Source organism: Phacochoerus africanus, chromosome 2 (genome assembly GCF_016906955.1).
Source record: "Phacochoerus africanus isolate WHEZ1 chromosome 2, ROS_Pafr_v1, whole genome shotgun sequence".
NCBI classification, from domain to species: Eukaryota; Metazoa; Chordata; class Mammalia; order Artiodactyla; family Suidae; genus Phacochoerus; species Phacochoerus africanus.
This window is the reverse complement of record NC_062545.1, coordinates 164,126,432-164,147,249: the sequence shown is the minus strand read 5'-3', so window position 1 is coordinate 164,147,249 and position 20,818 is coordinate 164,126,432. Positions and strand designations below refer to the sequence as shown.

The following is a 20,818-nucleotide window of genomic DNA, read 5'->3' as shown; positions in this document are numbered from 1 at the left end:
GGCTCCTCTCTCCTCTCAAGAGGTCAGGGATGAGGCTGAAACTCCCAACCCTCTAATCACAGAGGTGGTTCCTCTGACAACCAGCCCCCTCCTCCCAGAGTCACCTTATCAGCTTAATCTCAAGTGTGGTTGAAAGTAGCTTATAATGAAGAGAACAGATGCTCCTCTCACCCCCATCATGTAGGAAATCCCAGGGACTTTAGGAGTTCTGTACCAGGAACTGGGGATGAAGGCCAAATATGTATTTCTTATTATATCACAATATCACACACGTTATTAAAAACTCATTTATTTATTTATTTATTTATTTAGTCTTTTTGCCTTTTCTAGGGCTGCTCCCACAGCATATGGAGGTTCCCAGGCTAAGGGTCTAATATGGAGCTACAGCTGCCAGCCTACGCCAGAGCCACAGCAACTCAGGTTCCGAGCTGCATCTGCAACCTACACCACAGCTCACGGCAACACAGGATCCCTCACCCACTGAGCAAGGCCAGGGATCGAACCCGCAAACTCATAGTTCCTAGTCAGATTCGTTAACCACTGCACCGCAACGGGAACTCCTAAAAACTCTTTTAAATGTTGATCTTGCAGTAAGTTTTTGATAAAATAACCTTAAATTGTCCTCTGAGTTTATGATTATCCCAGGAGCATGAGGTATATTACCTCTCTATTAGCCAAATACTTTATGTGCTGTTGAAAAGAAAACCAGTTGTGGAATTCCCTGGTGGCACAGCAGGTTAAGGATCTGGCGTTGTCACTGCTGTGGCAAAGGTTTGATCCCTGGCCCTGGAACATCTTAATGCCTTGGGCACTGCCAAGCCCCACCCCCGCAAAGCCAGCCATTATATATCAAATTTAAATTTAAACCGTAAATACTCTTGAAACAAAGATAAATTTCCAGACTTTTTATTATAATAGCAATTCAAGTGAATAAATGACTCTCTAATTCTAATGAGTTAATAGTTATTATTATTTAAGAGATTTGTCAGTTAGCCAAGTTTTTCTGGCTAATGCTATGCTTATTAGCCAGAATTGATAGCTGATAAAATGGAAGACTAGAAATTATTATCAGTTATTATCAATACAAAAATATTTTCTCTTTGAGGAAATAAGAAGCTGGTGCTGACTTGGGTGGATATATGAGTGGAATTTAGTCCTCACTACCAAGGTGTTCATGCAGCTTCTGCACAGAGGCAGCAAATAGAAATGGGAACATCTGTGCTCAGGGGAAAAAGTCCCCATCTGGAAAGGATTTGTCAGCTATTCCTTTTGATGGCATTACCATTATTTCCTCTACAGATGTAGAGGCAACCGGCTCAGCAGTAACTGTCTGTGCAGATTTTACCCATTCAAACAGAGCAGGAGGGCAGGGAGTCAACGTGAGGAGAAGACTGTGGCAGAGAAGAAGAAATGAGCCCCGTAGAGTAGAGAGAGGGAAAAGTATTCAGGGCAGGTCAGAATGTATTGCTTTTAGGCAAAAGACTGCATGATGTGGCTCCCGTAGGCTGTTACAAAATTTCAACCAACAGAGTTTGTGGGAGTTCCTGAGAATGAAAATATGGAACATCAGAGAGTCTAGATAAAATTTGGATGTGGAGCTCCCGTCGTAGCTCAGTGGTAATGAACCCGACTAGTATCCATGAGGACGCAGGTTAGATCCCTGGCCCTGCTCAGTGGGTTAAGGATCCAGTGTTGCCGTGAGCTATGGTGTAGGTCACAGATGTGGCTTGGATCCCAAGTTGCTGTGGCTGTGGTGCAGGCTGGCGGCTATAGCTGTGATTCCACCCCTAGCCCGGGTATGCCACGGGTGTATCTACAAAGAAAAAAAAATTGGGGTGTGATAATCACAAACCCAGTTTGTGCTAGCTCCCTTAACAGCTCATGTCTGCGTATTTCAGCACCACTTACTGTTTCCTAGGGCAACAAAATACAACCAACTTGGGTGGCTTCAAATGCATCACTCCCATCTCAACCTCCATCATCATGTAGGTTTCTTCCCTGTGTGTCTCTCTGTGTCCAAATTTCCCTCTTTGCTTAAAGACACCAGTCACGTTGGTTTGAGGACCCACCCTAGCCTAGGATGACCTCATCTTAGGTGGATTACCTCTGCCTAGACCCTATTTCCCAATACCGAACTCAACAGTTCCCAGGGGTTAGAGCTTGAATTTTTTTTGGAGGGGGCACATAATTCAATCCAGAACACTAATTGCTAGTTCCTTGTTTGGCTAGATTATCTAAGGTTCTTTAAACATGAGAATTGGGAAGGTGGTGACTCACAGACACTTAACCCAGGGCCTTGCACGCAGAACACGCTTGATAAACATCGGACAAATTTTGAACTTTAACTGTGAGGCAAACAACCTCACCTAGTCACAGGGAAAGCACAGGGCTGACAAAGAAGAAGCTTAGTTTAAGGGTCTGTTAACACTGAGTTAGCAAATTTCATCCATACTCAACTCTGCAGGGCAATATATTTTTATTCTCAGGGACTTGCTCTCGTCTGACTCTGGTCCTGATGGAAATGTTGTAATTTTTCTTTTTTTTTTGGCTGCAGCTCATGGCATATGGAAGTTCCTGGGCCAGGGATTGAGTGTGTACCACAGCAGCAACCTGAACCTCTGCAGTGCTGCAGAGATGCCGGATCCTTAACCTGCTGAACCACGAGGGAACTCCAGAAATGTTATAATGTTATAAGTGATCACATTGTCTCAGTTTGCAGTGGCCCAAAGTGATGACTATTGAGCTGCTAACAATCAGTGTTTCACAGTCCCTTACAATAAGCTGCAGACTGTTGTGGGGGCGGTTCCTCTACCCTCTTAGGTTGTTCTGGCTGGCTGAAGAATTAAATTGACATGAGCCAGATTCACAGGGGAAAAATCAAATGTAATCATGTACAGGCGGGGGGCTCCACGAGACTAAAGGGTCCAGGACAAGCTAGGCAATGTGAGGCGTATGTGTCACCTGAGAGGAGAGCGGGCAAGGGGTTGGGACTTCAAAGGGAAGGGAGGCAATTTACAGAAAGATGAAAAAGGGCAAATATTTGATAAACAAATGTTTGCTGGGCTATACGAAACAATAGGACACAGAGAGGCATTTTAAAAAATAGACTTCGCTGGATTCCTCCCTGTCCACACACGTAGATCCTATTATACTATAGTAATCTGTACTGATAGCACCCTCCCTGGAACAGGTCCTCTATCTACATTCTTTTTTTTTTTTTTTGCCACACCCATGGCTTGCAAAATTCTCCTGGGGCTAGGGATTGAACCTGCGCCACAGCAGTAACAGTGCTGAATCCTTAATCCGCTGAGCCACCAGGGAACTCCTATCTACATTCTTTTAGGGAGTTAGGAGGAAGGTCATAGGTTCTTCCTGAGTCTTTTTGGCCTTGATTGTTTTTAGTTTGAAATAATCTGCAGGCTAGAGAGACACATTTTAGGGTGGCAGATTTTGCTCCTCAAGACTGTCCTCTTGGAGTTCCTGTTGTGGCACAGTGGTTAATGAATCGGACTAGGAACCATGAGGTTGCGGGTTCGATCCCTGGCCTTGCTCAGTGGGTTAAGGACCCGGTGTTGCAGTAAGCTGCGGTGTAGGTTGCAGACACGGCTCGGGATCCCGAGTTGCTGTGGCTCTGGCGTAGGCCAATGGCTATGGCTCGATTGGACCCCTAGCCTGGGAACCTCCATATGCCGTGGAAGCGGCCCAAGAAATGGCAAAAAGACAAACAAACAAACAAAAAAAACAAACAAAAAAACAAAAACACTGTCCTCTTTCTATGCTCTACTAGCTGATTTCACCTCGCTTTGCCTATTAGAATTATGAGGGCTGTGTAGTAGGTGCTAGGCCTCCAAGGGAGGGCTTCATCCCCCACTTCGTCCTCCCATGGATTTCCCCTGAGAGCTGATTGAGAAAATGGAGCTATTTTCACAATAACTCCTTGCATTACCCACAGAGCACTTTGGAGGAAGGGGGAGTGGTGTCTGCAGTGCAGCCCTCAGACCTTGGCAAGAAGGCCCTTCTCCTGGGCCCCATATTTCAGGGACCCCACCCTTCTCTGGCCTTCCTCTGGCTGTGTCCTCCTCATGGAGTGAAATGCTATAGGGCCAAGGGCATATGCTCCCTGGAGCCTGGCCCTTGTCTTCCAGTTCACTCTGAGAGTGTCTAGGACCCCAGAATTGTGATGGGGTGGACCCAGAGTGGGTGGTGTAGGGACAGCATTGGGAATGAAAAGGGGTGGGATCTTACTGAGGCTAGAGATTTAAGGGGTGGGCCTGAGTGCCTGCAGGCCTTCAGTGTGAGCAAGCTTAGCTCCTTCTATATCTCCAACATTCATGCAGACACACACACACACACACACACACACACACACACACACACACACGTGCCTGCCCCTCTAGCAATGTTCTGGCTTTTCAGTTGTTCTGGCTTTTTGGGCCAGAGCTATTTAGAAGTGTTTTTTTTCTTTCTTTTTTTTTCTTTTTAGTGCCACACCTGCGGCATATGGAGGTTCCCAGGCTAGGGGTAGAATTGGAGCTGTAGCCACTGGCCTACACCACAACCACAGCCACATGGGATCAGAGCCACATCTGCGACCTACTCTGCACCTCGTGGCAACGCTGGATCCTTAACCCACTGAGCGAGGCCAGGGATTGGACCTGCATCCTCATAGATACTAGTCAGGTTCTTAATCCACTGAGCCACCAGAGGAACTTCCTATTTAGAGTTTAAAAGTCACTGCCAGGGAGTTCCCGTCGTGGTGCAGTGGTTGGCGAATCCTACTAGGAACCATGAGTTTGCGGGTTTGGTCCCTGCCCTTGCTCAGTGGGTTAACAATCCGGCTTTGCCGTGAGCTGTGGTGTAGGTTGCAGATGTGGCTTGGATCCCGCATTGCTGTGGCTCTGGTGTAGGCTGGTGGCTACAGCTCTGATTGGACCCCTAGCCTGGGAACCTCCATATGCCGAGGGAGCGGCCCAAGAAATAGCAAAAAAAAAAAAAAAAAAAAGTCACTGCCAAACTGCAAAAAGTGTCGTATCGAGGGAGCAGAGTGAGGAGGGTCACTCACTACCCAGCCTGGAATACCTCTGGGCTTCAGGGGGCAGTGGTAACCCCAAGGATGAAGAAGTTATCACCCTCCAGCTCTGCCAATCAGCAGTGAGGACCTGGGTCTCCTGTGTCCTTCAGAGTCTGGACAGTGCTGCCCAACGCTTCAGATTTCATCCACAGACAAACTGCTGACCCTGCGGACAGGGACTCCCCTGGGGCAGCCGAGGTGATGTCTGTTACAACTTGCTTTCATCAGCTTCGGGGCCAGGGAGGCAGCTCCCCTATGATTTAGATGCAGAAAGGCTATCATTTGCAACAACAGAGGTACATCTTCCAGCTGCCACTAAGCCTGTGCTTCTTGGGAAGGGAGGATTCAGTTAGAAAAAACACACTTTTAAAAACAATGGAAGGTAATTGAAATGTAATCTTGAAGCCCAGAGGTATATTTTATCATTTTATTCCTACCTCTGTTGTCTGGTATTTTTGTTGCGCTGAGGGCTCTGAGTTAAAGTTAAAAACAACGTAGGTAAACTACAAAGGTTTTACATCATTATTTTGGATTTCTCTGTGACCTCCAATATGTGCTGTGCACGAAAGGTGACAAGGGAGGTTCTGGCTGTAGTAGCCTCGAGAGGGTCTGCAGAAGGTCACCGCAGGGAGGAGCTGGGCTTTGCTTTGCAGGAAGTTGATTTTGTCAGTTCATCTGGGAGCATCAGGCTGAGGTCTTGATTTACATCAGCCAGAGGCTCTTGAAGGGGTTCCTTGAAATTTGATTTTTTAAAAATTAGAGTAGAACTTCCAAGGAGAACAGACATGTCGGCTGTCAGTACACTTCTTTTCCAGTGTAAGAGTTTACTGGGGAAATTAAAATACTCCCAGGAAGTAGCTGGTGTGGAATATCCATTCACAGTGGCTGGAATTGAATAATGAGGAATTTTGCTGCCGTGGCCCTTGTGGGACCCATTGGTGGAGCCCCCTCCCTCTTGGCCAGTGCTGAGGACCCACAGACAACTCTTGCCTTTTGTCTCCTTCCACTCTTAACAGGTGACAATGTAGGCGCATAAAGAATCACACATTTTTAACCTATTAGTGGCCTATTTGGACATTTCAGAAAGCCTCTGGTCACACTCGTGGGAACTGTGGATGTTGGAGGTGGAAGAGACTTGATAATACATTGTGTTCAACTCTATCCTTCCTCATTACACAAATGAGAAAATGAGACCCAGAGAGGTGAAGTGACTTGCCTAGGGTCACACAGCAAGATGTCTTGAACCCCAAACTCCTGAATGTGCAAGTCTAGTAGTGGGGTGCGATGAGGTAGCCTGAGGGGATTAAAAAACCACACCCTTCACCTTCCAACAGATCTGGGGTGGGTTCTGGCCCTTCCACCTAGTGGCAATCATGATAAAGACAACCAACATTTTCTGATCTCTCAGTATTGGGCACTTTCTAAGTGCTTCAGAGTTCTTGCTACATTTAATTTTCACAACAGCCCTATGAGGTAGGTGCTACTTCCTCTGTCTTATGTACCAAAGGGGAAACTGAGGCATGGAGCAATTAAACTAATTTGCCCATGGTCAGATAGTCACAATGGATGTGACTCCCAAACTGCAGACCCTGTGTTCTTTTTTTTTTTTTTTTTTTTTTTGCTTTTTAGGGCCACACCCGAGGCATATGGATGTTCCCAAGAAGGGGTCAAATCGGAGCTATAGCCGCCGGCCTACACCACAGCTCATGGCAATGCCAGATCCTTAACCCACTGAGTGAGGCCAGGGATTGAACCCGCAACCTCATGGTTCCTAGTTGGATTTGTTTTCACTGCACCAGACAGGACCTCCTTACCACTAGGATCTTTACAAACCATTTCTCGTGGTGACTCCTTGGCTGTGTCCTAAATTGGTGTGTCTTATGTTCAATCTCAGACAGCACATTCCCCCAGATTTTGGCTTCCATCCTATTTTTCCATCTCATGTTGCATGTGTCTGCTCACAGAAAGACTTGAGTCAGCAACAGGGCCTTTGTAAGCTCTGTTGTTCAGTGCCATATGCTGGGAAATGATGCAGGGCCTGAGCAGACCAAGGATTCAGGAGACCCGTGGTTCACTTCCAGCTGGGCGAAGAGTGAGTTCCTAGTTCTGTGAGTCCCAGCATCCCTGTGTTCTATATTCCCCATCTGTAAATCAGATACATTAAAAGCCAGCTGCTCTTCTAATACCAACGTTTGCTTTTGAAACAATAGATATGAAAACTCTTGGAAGTGTCAAGTATTTATTGCAAAGTAGAATATTACTGATGCAATCTTTTTTTTTTTTTTCCTCTTGGTAGATATTTTAAGATTCAGAAATGCTTCGTTTTTGGCTCCTTCTCTCCCTCTCTTTACAATAAATTCTTCCTTCTCATCTGGTGAGGGTGTGGCCAGATGCGCCACTGGATTATTCCCGTTGGACACGTTTGCTGCAGTGTGTCTGTGAGTACAGGCATCTCAGGTACCCGGTGGGGATGTGTATGTCGGGCTGTTTTATCAACTTACACTCACCAGCTCCACTTAACCATTTCATTTTTGTCCACTGAATGATGTCTGGTCAGCACTGTCATTTTGCAGGGGAGAATGCCATGTACCTTAAATAAGAAAATTCGCAAGTGTTCCAGATGAAGCGGGTCACGCCCAAATGTGATGGGATTTCAGTATCACCAAGAAACGTGTCCCATCCCCAGATATTCCTGTTCTTACCACGTGACCACTGAAGATTAATTTCTTTTTCTTTCTTTCTTTTTTTGGGGGCCACACCTGAAGCATATGGAAGTTCCTGGCTAGGGGTCGAATTGGAGCCACAGCTGCTGGCCTATGGCACAGCCACAGCAACACGGGATCTGAGCTGCGTCTGCGACCTGACCCACAGCTCATGGCAACGCCAGATCCTTATCCCACTGAACGAGGCCAGGGATCGAACCCGTGTCCTCATGCATCCTAGTCGGGTTCATTAACCACTAAGCCACGACGGGAACTCCCATGATTAATTTCTTTTATTTGAGGCATTGCTTCTCCCCCAAACACCTCAGCAAACTTGCCCATTAAGTCTTATTGGCCTCTGTCTTTGTTCCTTAGGACACATTAATAGCAGTAGACTTGTTGGCCCAGAGCTGGGTTTTGATATGGTGCTTTCCTGAAAACCTCATTTTACTGCCCCCAGTGGATATCCATGTCTGTTTTATCACTCTGCCACCAGTGTCAAAACTCCCTTTATGAAAACTAGAGCCAAGGAGTTCCCTGGTGGCTCTGAGGGCTAAGGATCTGGCATTGTCACTGCTGTGGCCTGGTTGGGTCGATCACTGTGGCGCAGGTTCTTTCCCTGGCCTGGAAACTTTTTTTTTTCTCTCTTGTCTTTTTAGGGCCACACCCGAGGCACATGGAAGTTCCCAGGCTAGGGGTCTAATCGGAGCTGTTGCTGCCGGCCTACGCCAGAGCCACAGCAACACCAAATCCGAGCCGCATCTTCAACCTACACCGCAGCTCATGGCAACACCAGATTCTTAACCCAATGAGGGAGGCCAGGGATTGAACCCGCAACCTCATGGTTCCTAGTTGGATTCGTTTCTACTGTGCTAAGATGGGAACTCCTAGCCTGGAAATTTTTGAATGCCATGGGCATGACCAAAAACAACCAAAACACTAGTGTCAATTTGATAGATGGATTGGTTTAATTTGCATTTTAAAAAAATTGATAAGAGAATTTTTCTTTCTAAGTTTATCTGCTATTCATACTCTTCACTCCCTTTGCTATCTGTATTAGTCAGGTTCTTATTGATTTTTAAAGTTTCATTCTATAGATGAAAGATATGACTCCTTAGTCATTTCTGCTACATGTATCTTCCTCAGTATGTTGGTTGCTTTTTGTTTGTTTATGATTATTATTTTTTACTTTATTTTATTTTATTTTGCTTTTTAGGGCCTCACTTGCGGCATGTGGAAGTTCCCAAGCTCGGGGTTGAATCGAAGTCACAGCTGCTGGCCTTTGCCACAGCCATAGCAACGTGGCATCCAAGCTGCGTCTGTAAACTACACAGCTTACGGCAATGCTGGATCCTTAACTCCACTGAGTGAGGCCAGGGATCAAACCCACGTCCTCATGGATAGTAGTCAAATTTGTTACTGCTGAGCCACGGGGTGGGGGGGAATCTCCCTAATTTTTACAGTGATAATAGGGAGTTGAGTGAAATCCCTAAGTCCATGAGTTTTGTTTTTTTTTTCGCTGTGACTGTGGCATGCGAAAGTTCCAGGGCCAGGGATTGAACCTGAGCCACAACTCCAGCTTGAGCCACAGCAGTGATAATGCCAATCCTTAACTTGCTGTGCCACCAGGGAACTCCCCATGAGTCTTTGACTTTGTAGTTTCTTTCACTGTTTTTTCTTAGAAAGCCCCTCCTAACTCTTAATACTCTTAACATTTGCCTGTATTTCAGTAGGGGGCTGGATGTGGTTTTGTTTTCCACTGGGCTGTTTTCTCTGCATCTTACTTTGGTGCCCTGGTGAGGTCAGCCTTGGTCACATGTGTGTTTTCTCCCTGCAGGCTCCTCACCTCGCTGGGCCTTGCCCTTCCTCTGGCTGGAACTGTCTATGTGGCAACCGTGGGATTGGGGCCAGACCCCAAGTTGTCACCCGCTCATGGGGCACATCCAGCCACTTACGGGAGTCTGCCTTTGAGAGAGCTGGGGAAGAATGAGCAAAGAAGTAGAACCCGATGGCTGGGTGGCCTGGCCCAACTCTGGCTGTCAGGAACCCCGAGCAGAGGAAAAAGTAAGCATTTTATCAAAGCAAGTCCACCCATGAGAGGTGACTTAGATGACTTCGCTCTTAGAAAATAACCATGCAGGTCTGGAGTCTAGTGCTGCCCCCCAGCTTCTAACAGGGAGTGGAGGCTGGGTCTCTGTTCGTTGCAATCCAGTCTTTGTGTATCATCAGGTGTTAAGGCTTTCTTTCTGGGGTACAAGTATCCAGTGTGTTCTTTTTGTGCAACTCAAAGTCTAGGTCAGAGGAGAGTTTGGGTTTCACCACCGTAATCCTCTAAGGGACCATTCCATGAGCACAATATCTATTTTCAGTGTCACAGCTACCCAGAGGCCTCACAGAGCCTCCCTGGCATCGTCAGGGTGAATAATTTACATATAAACTGAAGCCAGGGCACTGAGTGTGCAACACAAGGGGATTAAAACACGGCAGAGTGTACCTGAGCCAGAAATAGACAACCCCGCCCAGTAGCAAGAAGCTGGGCAGGGAGAAGTCCTGCTAGGTTTTGTTTTAGTTACAAATCAAGAGCGTTAGGAGTTCCAGCCTTGGGGCAGTGGGTTGAGAATCTGACTGCCGCTGTAGAGACAAGGGTTCCATCCTTGGCCCAGCACAGTGAATTAAGGATCCAGTGTTGCCACAGCTGCGGCATAGGTCAAGGTCGCAGCTGCAGCTTGAAATCAATCCCTGGCCTGGGAATTTCCATATGCAGCAGGTGCGGCCACTTAAAAAAAAAAAAAAATTCAAGAGCATTAGCTTCACTTCTACCTGCCCATTAGGCAAAGAGAACACACACACACACACACACAAACACACACACACACACACACACATTCTGAAACTGGAATAGCTTCACATGCAAATTCTTTTAGAAGATGTGGCATAATTTTTGACAGAGCTCCTGAGGGCCACAAAATTTCCTTCTTTTAGCCAAAGAGAAGTATAAAAATAAAACAAAATTTCAGTGAATGTACTGGAAGAATACGCACATGGGATCAAGTAGTTGCAAGGAATATAGCCAGTGTAGACAGCACAGTGAGGTCTTTCTCAGATCCTCTTTGGATCTTCAGGCATAAACAAAACCAGCAGTAACACCAAGAAAAAACCCCAACAATGACAAAAAGGGCAAAAAGTTTATTTGTGTAAAGATTATAAGAGCTGAGAAGGCTTACAGGTCCCTGTGCAACCTCCTTCCCAAGTCAGAAGCCCTCCAAACCCATCATGATGGAGGTGCTCACTGTCAGGCCTCCACAACAGCGGCAGTTCCTGCTGCCCTATAATTTCTCCTCTTGGGCCCTGGTTTTGCCCTTTGGGACCTGAGAAAATAAATCAATATACTCTCCTATTTCTATTATAGCCCCTTCAGATATTGAGGACAGTTTTTGTTTTGTTTTGTTTTGCTTTGTTTTTGTCTTTTAAGGGCCGCACCTGTGGCACATGGAAGTTCCCAAGCTAGGGTTCAAATTGGAGCTGCAGCTGCCGGCCTGCATCACAGCCACAGCAACAAGGGATCCGAGCCGCATCTTCGACATACACCACAGCTCATGGGCAACGCCGGATCCTTAACCCACTGAGCGAGGCCAGGGATCAAACTCACATACTAGTCAGGTTCATACTAGTTGGGTTATTAACCCACTGAGCCACAATGGGAACTCTGAGCATGTGATTTCTTAATGATGTTTAAGTTTCTCTTCCCCCAACCCTTTGTAAAACAGGACTGGGGCCAGGCATTGACCTTCCTGGGGCCTGAGCTTGGGAAGTGAATTCTGTCCAAGACAAAGTGGGCACCAGCCTCAGGTCAAGACTATTGGGGAAGGTCAAGGTTCATAGGGAGGGAGATCAAGTCCAGAGATCCACGGAGAGATCAAGAGGGGACCGTGGAGAACTGAGCTGAGTTTTCCAGGGCCACAGGAAGGGGGCATAGGGCTGGGGGAGGCCAGCCAGGATCAATGGTTTTAGTGGTTTGGCTCTTGTTTGTGGAGTGGTGCGTGGATTGGTCTGTCAGGGTGGACACTAACACCTCTGTGCCTGCCCAGGATTTCTAGATGTCACGGACCGTGCTCTGAAATGCTTCTCTTGGCAGAAGAATGCACCAGCCCTCTGGACCCCAGAGACACCGGGATACACATGCTCTGCCCTGAATGGCCTCCGAGTATTGAGTCTCCTCTGGATCATGTCAGGGCACACTGGTCAGATGACCGCGTGGCTGTCTTTAGGTGCGGAAAACCGAGGGATTCTTATGAGCAGTTGAGAAGCTTTCCCGTGGGGGGAATCACAGTGGGCCAGAGGACAGGAGCAGCCTTCCTTCTGTTTTAGAGACATAGCCATGACCTCCCATAAACAAGTTCTCCAGGCCCATGGCCAGTTGTTGCTTTACCTCCTCTTGGGTAGAAATCAGGAACCTGGTTACCAGGTGAATAGTGATAGCTGAGTATCATATTTTCATCATCTGTGGATTCCCTCTCGTCATGATTTGTTTTTTGGTTTTTTTTTTTTGTTTGTTTGTTTTTTTTTTAGGGCTGTACCTGTGGCATTATGGAGGTTCCCAGGCTAGGGGTTGAATTGGAGCTGTAGCCACTGGCCTAAGCCGCAGCCACAACAACTCGGGATCCGAGCCACATCTGTGACTTACGCCACATTTCATGGCAACCTTAACCCACTAAGCAGGGCCAGAAATCGAACCCACATCCTCATGGATACTAGTCTGGTTCATTACCCATGAGCCTCAATGGGAACAACCCCTCTGGTCATGATTAATGAATCCAGAAACCAACTTTTTGTTCTCTCCTGGAAAAGCAGACAAACATAGGTAAATCTAGTAGGAAATCAATGTTTCTTGACCCTCTTTCTGTTGCTTCTCCCCAAAGAACTCCCATCAGTAGCAGTGGTACGTGGTACTCTCTACTGGAGGCCAAACACATATCAGAGTTGAAGGAAGGCATCAGCCCAGTTTGAAGATGCCCCCCAGGAGACATGTACCACGATGAACAGGTGATGCTGCTCTCGCTCCAAGGGGGCTATGGGCACCGTAAGAGCACAGAGGAGCTCAAAGCCCTGGTTACTATATTTTTTTGTTTGTTTTTTAGGAACACACTTGCGGCATATGTATGTTCCCAGGCTAGGGGTCAAATCAGAGCTATAGCTGCCAGGCTATACCACGGCTACAGCAACGCCAGATCTGAGCCTCGTCTGTGACCTACACCACAGCTCATGGCAACACTGGATCCTTAACCCACTGAGAGAGGCCAGGGATTGAACCTGCAACCTCATGGTTCCTAGGTGGATTTGTTTCCACTGTGCCATGACGGGAATACCCAAGCCCTGGTTACTACTGGCATCTCTTATTCCCAATCCAAGTTCTTCTCTTAAGTGAATTCCTGGGATGCATCCAACCCTCTTAATGCAACTGAAAGCGAAGGGCGTTCTTATTTTTTCTGAAAAGATAAATCATACAATTTTCTTCCATTAAATAAAAAGACATTGCTTTTTTTATGTTTGCTACAGATAATGTCCTTGAATGGAAAACCAGAGTGCTTAAAAATCCACTGTACCTTTATGGTCGGAGTGGCCCGTTCTACCTTGGGGTTGACACATTTTTCCTGATCAGGTACCATGATGTTTTCTGTGCTGTTGTGCTTGTGGCTGTTTGTTCGGGGATGTGTGGATGTGTAGATGTTCTCACTAAAATTGAATGGTTCATGTTGACTCACCTTGGCCTTTGCTTTTGTGCATCTCTGGTCAGTACTGTTGTTACTGGTTCCTCTCTTTGTAACTTGCATTTATGAAATGATTTAGGGTGGAGCTCTAAAATGCACCTTTTATAAAAGATGAGTTTATTTATCAAAACTGTTTATTTCAGGAATTCCTGCCATGGCACAGTGGGTTAAGAATCTGACCGCAGTGGCTTTGGTTGCTGCAGAGGCACGGATTTGATCCCTGGCCCAGAGCACTGGGTTAAAAGATCTGGCATTGTCACAGCTGTGGTGTAGGTCGCAACTGTGGCTTGGATTCAATCCCTGGCCTGGAAACTTCCACGTGCTGTAGGTGCAGCCATAAAATTAAAAAAAAATGTTTATTTCAGTGGTTCTCAAATTCTTGTCCATGGTTTGATGCAATTCATGATCACGTTGCCAGTTCTCACTACAGCAAAACATGGAGAAATAAGAAAATGGCGCAATGTTAGATAAAGGTTTATTTATTTAAATTAACCACTAAGAGGTAAATCTTCTTCTTCTTCTATTTTTTTTGTCTTTTAGGGCAGCACCTGCTGCATATGGAGGTTCCCAGGCTAGGGGTCTAATCAGAGCTGTTGCTGCCAGCCACAGCCACAGCCACAGCCACAGCACAGCCACAGCAGCTCGGGATCTGAGCTGCATCTGAGACCTACACCACAGCACATGGCAATGCCGGATCCTTAACCCACTGAGCAAGGCCAGGGATCGAACCTATGTCCTCATGGATACTAGTCAGATTTGTTTCCTCCGAGCCAGAGTGGGAACTCCATAGAGGTAAATGTTCATAATTCTTTGATAGATGTCAGGCACTATCGTAAATCCTTTGCAGCATCACCTCATTCAATCCTCCCAATGCTCCAATACAGTAGGGACAACTATTAAAATCCCCAGTTTTTTCTTTTTTCTTTTTTTTTTTTGGTGAGGCGAAAATCATATCACATAAAATTAACCACTTAAAGTGAATAATTCAGGAGTTTCCATGGTGGCACAAAGGGATTGATGGCATCTTGGGAGCGCTGGGACACAGGTTTGATCCCTGGCCCAGCACAGTGGGTTAAGTATCCAGTGTTGCCACACCTGGGGTGACTTGAATCTGATCCCTGGTCTGGGAACTCCATATGCCACGGGGTGGCCAAAAAAGAAAAAAATAATAAAGTGTACAATTCAGTATTCACAGTGTAGTACAACCACCACTTCTATCTAGTTCCAAAACATTTTCATCATTCCCAAGGGAAACCTCACACCCAATAGGCTGTTACTCCCCAGTTTCTGCCTACGACCTCGAATTCTTAGAAATCTGCCCCTCTAGTTCTTTCTGTATCAATGGATTTACCTGCTCTAGATATTTCAGATAAATGGTTCATATAATACATAGCTTTCTGTGCCTGGCTTCTTTCACTTAATATGATGTTTTTGAGGTTCATCTATGTTGAAGCCCGTATCAGTACTTCTTTCCTTTTTGTGGCTGAGTAATATTCCTTGTACGGCTAGACCACAAAAATCTCCATTTTAAAGATAAGGGAATTGAGCTTGAAGGGACTAGTCCTTCATCTAAACTCAAGCAATCTGACTCCAGATTGTCCCACACTGTGATAGCCTGCCTCTACTTCTTTTGGGTTAAATATCTTTCCTTCATAGGGAGATGGTGATGGTAAATGGCAACTGTTTTTATTAAATGCTAAGCATTCATCTGTACAACTAAGCTCTGTTGAAAATCTATTTGCCAGGCATTGTTCTTGGTCCTGAGGATACATCAATGGGTAAAACAAACCAGGGCTTCTTGTGGTGCTGCTTACATTAATGTCTGTGTGTGTGCCTGAGAATGTGTGATTGGCAATAAGCAAATAAACAAGAAATAATCTGATAGTATTAAGCATCAAGAAATAAATAGAACAGGGGGTTTTTAACTGTTTAGACTAGGTTGCAGAAGGCTTATCTGATGAGGGGCTATTCAATCTGAGACCCAAATAGCAAGGAGTCAGTCATGAGAGAATCAGGACAGGCAAGTTTCAGGCAGAGGGAGTAACTAGTACCAAAGTCTAAGGAGTCTTGTTGAAGGAGTGAAGGAAGGCTGAAGCATAGTGAAGGCGGAGAGAGCAGGAGGAGATGAAGGCAGGAGAGACAGGCAGGGCTGGACCAAGTCGGACGTGTGGCAAGACTAAGGAGTTTGGATGTGGCTCTTGGTGTGCTGGAGAGTCGTTGGATTGCTTTAATTTCGAAAGTGATATGATCTGACATTTTATAAACCATTGCTCTGAACCCTATGTTAATAATAGACCTAAGAAGGGCAGGAACAGAAGCAGGGAGATCAATCAGGTGACCTTGGGCATATTTCAGATGAGAAATGATAAGGCTTGGATTGCAGTGGTGGTGGCTAGAATACAGAGACAAGGTCATTGTGCAAGATACGTCTTAGAGATGGCATTGTTAGGACCTGCTGATGGATTGGATGTGAAATGTGAGAAAAAGAGAGGCATTGGAGAGGATTTCTAGGTTTTGGCTTTGGGAACTGAGTAGGTGGTGATGGCATTCATTGAGGCAGAGAAGATTGGAGAAGTAGGGTGTGGGGGCGCGGGAGTCAAGCTTTCTCTTTTGGACAAGGTAAGCTAAAGGGACCTTGATAATCATTGGCTATATAAGTCTAGAGCTCAGTGGAAATGTCAGCTCTGAAGAGAGAAATCTTAGAATCCTTGGGATCTGGGGAGCATCTAAAGCCATATCTCTGAATCAGGTCACGCTGGGAGGAGAATAGCTTGACTGATCAGGGCTGAATCCTAGGCCCTCTGGGGTCCCAACCTGTAGAGGCTGGGAAGAAGAGAAGGAGCCCCAGAGGAGTCTGAGAATGAGTGATCTGTGAGATGGGAGGACAAGTAAGACGCCGCAAGGACCAGGAAGCCCAGAGAAGAAAGTATTTCAAGAAGGAAGCGTGTTAGGAATTCCTGTTGTAGTGCAGTGGAAACAAATACAGATATTATCCATGAAGATGTGGGTTCGATCAGTGGGTTAAAGTCCTGGAGTGGCCGTGAGCTGTGGTGTAGGTTGCAGACGTGGCTTGGATCTCGAGTTGCTGTGGCTCTGGTGAAGGCTGGCACTTACAACTCCGATTCGACCCCTAGCCTGGGGACCTCCATATGCCACAGGTGCGGCCCTAAAAAACAAACAAACAAAAAAAACAACAACAAAAAAGAAAGGGTGTTGTCAATGGGGCTGACACTGGGGGAGTTGGGTGTGCAGAGAAATGATCTTTGCATTTGGCAACATGCAGGCATCCTGTTGACCTTGTCCAGAGTACATCTGTGGAGCGATGGAAATGGAAGCCTGGCAAGAGTGGGACAAGGATGGGAGGATGTGGAGACCCTGCTTGTGGAGTGGAGCTAGATGGTCAGTGGGGTTCAGAGAGCTCATTCACGAGAGGAGACTTAAGAACACATTTATATAAGATGTTGGAAATGACTGAAAAGAAAGGGACAAACTGATGGGTGCTGGAGAGGTTGGTGTTGGCCAAAGAACAGAGCAGTCTTCTGATACAGCCTTATTAAAATTTTTTTTACAAGTCCATGTGTTAAAGAGCGTATGAGCCATTGGATTAGGAGAGAACAAATTCCCAAACAGAGGTTGCTAATAACCATTTATTTTCTGTCACACTTCTCTGCTATCCTGGTGACTTGCTCCCTCTTCTCCTTCAGGTTTTTAGTCAAATGTCACCTTCACAGCAGGTCTTTCTTGTCCTATTTTATTTTAATTAATTAATTAGTTCATTTTTGGCCACACCCATGGTATGTGGACGTTCCCAGGCCAGGGATCGAACCCACACCATAGCAGCAACCTGAGCCACAGCAGTGACAACACTGGATCCTTACCCTGCAGAGCCACATGGGAACTCCCATTTTTTTTGTCTTTTGTCTTTTTTTTTGTTGTTGTTGTTGTTGTTGTTGTTGTTGCTATTTCTTGGGCCGCTCCCGTGGCATATGGAGGTTCCCAGGCTAAGGGTTGAATCGGAGCTGTAGCCACCGGCCTACGCCAGAGCCACAGCAACTCGGGATCCGAGCCGCGTCTGCAACCTACACCACAGCTCACGGCAACGCCGGATCATTAACCCACTGAGCAAGGGCAGGGATCGAACCCGCAACCTCATGGTTCCTAGTCGGATTTGTTAACCACTGCGCCACGACGAGAACTCCCCATTTTATTTTTTTAACAAAAAATTTTGTATACAGTTTTTTTTGGAGTTCCCCTCATGGCTCAGCGGAAATGAATCTGACTAGTATCCAAGAGGACACAGATTTGGTCCCTGGGATTGCTCCGCGAGTTAAGGATCTGGCATTGCCATGAGCTGTCGTGTAGGTCGCAGACACAGCTTAGATCCTGTGTTGCTGTGACTGTGACATAGGCCAGTGGCTATAGCTCCGATTCGACCCCTAGCCTGACCCCTATGCCTCAGGTGCGGCCCTAAAAGGACAAAAAAAAAATTTTTTTATACAATTTTTAATGGTTACTTTCCAGTTATACTTATTACAAAATGCTGGCTATATTCCCTGAGTTGTACAATACACCCTTGAGCCTATTTCATTCCCAGTAGTTTGTACCTTCCCCTTCCTAACCCCTATATTGCCCAATGGTAACCACTAGTTTATTTTAGTAACCACCCCCTCAACTGGTAACCACTGTTTTGTTCTCTTTATCTATGTGTCTACTTCTCTTTTGTTATATCCACTAGTTTTTTTTGTATTTTTTAGATCATACATATAAGACTTCATATTTCCTGAATTATTGTTTTTCTTTAACATACTATAGATGCCACTTTATTTATATGTTTATTGTCTGTCTCTCTCCACAGGAATAGAAGGCAGGATTTCTTTTTTTTTTTTCTGTTTTGGGTATTGCTGTCTTTAGCGCTTAAATCAGTGCTAGGCACGTAGTACTGCTCATAGACAGTTGTTGAAATGACATCTTGGAGTTCCCGTCATAGCTCAGTGGTTAGCCAATCTGACTAGGAACCATAAGGTTGCAGGTTCAATCTCTGGCCTTGCTCAGTGGGTTAATAAGGATCTGATGTTACCGTGAGCTGTGGTGTAGGTTGCAGATGTGGCTCGGATCCCGCATTGCTGCGGCTGTGGCTGTGGCCAGCAGCAACAGCCCTGATTAGACCCCTAGCCTGGGAACCTCCATATGCCGTGGGAGCGGCCCAAGAAATGGCAAAAAAGACCAAAAAAAAAAAAAAGAAAGAAATGACATCTTAATTGTTATATGATACTGGCATGGTGGTTTCTTGGCATCCTGAAGGGGCAGTAGGGTACAAAATGAGCTGAGGCCTGACCACTAGGGTGGCAGCTCATGCTAAGAGATGGCCAGGGTGACAATAGAGAGTAGCCCAGACCGACAAGGGTCAGAGTCCACCTTCTTCAGGGAACAAGGCCATGATATTGGAACCACTGGACACCAGATGTTCCAAGGGGGCATAGCCCGGTCTAACCAGGTGGTCAAGTCCATGTGTAGGATGGGAGGCTCTGGAAGGTGGGAATTGCAGTTCAAAGACCAGAATTCTGTTTCCTGCAAGGGGGCTACTAAGAAGAAGGCGAAAAAGATGCCATATACTGCTGGGACTGGTTGGCAGAGCGCCAAGACCAGGGAGGAACGCTGGTAAGGACGATGATTGAAACCAAAGCAAACCTCACACTGGAGAATTGCCACTAGGAGGGACGAACGAAGGGCACAGAAGGCCATCAATGGGATGACAGCAGAGAGCCACTGGGTCAGCCCTGAGATATTCAAAGCACAGGCCAAGGCTGCTGAAATTCCTGATGTTTGAGAAAATGATGAATAAGCATCCCCTTTATTGTAAAGGTGACATACCTGATTCTGGGCTCAGTCTGGGGCCTGGGGGGCTGCTGTGCCTTCTCAGAATATGGTCTCAATGCCCTTGCACCAGCATCGTCTGGAAGCTTAGGAGAAATACAGATTCTCGGGCCCCACCCCAGGCTCATTGAGTCAAACCCTCTGGTTGTAACAAGCCCTCCAGGCCACGCTGCTGCCCCCTAAAGTCTGAGACCCAGGGAGCCAGTCCAGGTGTGAAGAGCTGAGGAGGGCAGAGGATGGGAGCCAGCAGAGCTGGACACAGTGGACACAGCGAGGGAGACCAAGACAGATGTTTCTTTTTTCTTTATTCCTATTTGCTTTTGTTTCTTATTGCCAGTCTCAGTAACTTTTTCCCCCTCCAATTTTCATTGTATTGCTTTAGAAAGTGTACATATTCTTTTTTCTTTTCTCTCTTTTTTTTTTTTTCTTTTTTGGCTGCACACATGGCATATAGAAGTTCCTGGGCCAGGGATAGAATCTGAGCTTCATCTGTGACCTACACTACAGCTGCATCAAAGCTGGATCCTTAACCGACTGTGCCACAGTGGGAACTCCTAGAAAATGCACACATTTTTCTATAACGATTTTTAGTTTTTCTATTATAGTTGGTTTACAGTGTTCTGTCATTTTTCCGCTGTACAGCAAAATGACCCAGTCACACATATATACATACATTCTTTTTCCTCACATTATCTCCATCATGCTCCATCAAAAGTAATTGGTTATAGTTCCCAGTGCTGTGCAGCAGGATATCATTGCTTATCCATTCCAAGTGCAATAGTTTGCATCTATTAACCCCAGATTAATTCCCAGTCCATCCCACTCCCTCCCTTCCCCTTTGGCAACCACAAGTCTGTTCTCCAAGTTCATGAATTTCTTTTCTGTGGAAAGGTTCATTTATGCTGTGTATTAGATTCCAGATATAAGTGATATCATATGGTATTTGTCTTTCTCTTTCTGATTTACTTCACTTAGTATGAGAGTCTCTAGTTCTACCCATGTTGCTGCAAATGACTTTTGTTGTTGTTGTTGTTATTTGTTTTTTGTCTTTTTAGGGCCACACCCACAGCATATGGAGGTTCCCAGGCTGGGGTTAAATTGGAGCTATAGCTGCTGGCCTACACCACAGCCACAGCAACACAGGATCCGAGGTGCCTCTGTGACCTACACCATAGCTCACGGCAATGCTGGATCCTTAACTCACTGAGTAAGGCCAGGGATCGAACCTGCATCCTCATGGATGCTAGTCAGATTAGTTCTGCTGAGCCATGATGGGAACTCCTATTTTGTTCTTTTTTTATGGGAAGTGCACATATTTTTAAAATAAGACTTTCATTTGAAAAAATAGTGATATTACTATTTGAACAATAGACTAATATTTGTTTTTGTTTTGTTTTGTTTTG

At 45.9% G+C, this 20,818-nt stretch overlaps 1 protein-coding gene across 1 annotated transcript in view; it reads left to right on the top strand.

The window, feature by feature from the left end:
• The window catches only part of LOC125120781 (O-acyltransferase like protein-like), a 74,462-nt gene that overhangs the window by 19,345 nt on the left and 34,299 nt on the right, over positions 1-20,818 (top strand). The window contains exons 6-9 of the mRNA XM_047769208.1: positions 7,368-7,509; positions 9,611-9,837; positions 11,862-12,041; positions 13,330-13,432. Of these exons, the coding sequence (XP_047625164.1) occupies positions 7,368-7,509; positions 9,611-9,837; positions 11,862-12,041; positions 13,330-13,432 (652 nt within the window). The remainder of the gene's footprint in view (positions 1-7,367; positions 7,510-9,610; positions 9,838-11,861; positions 12,042-13,329; positions 13,433-20,818) is intronic.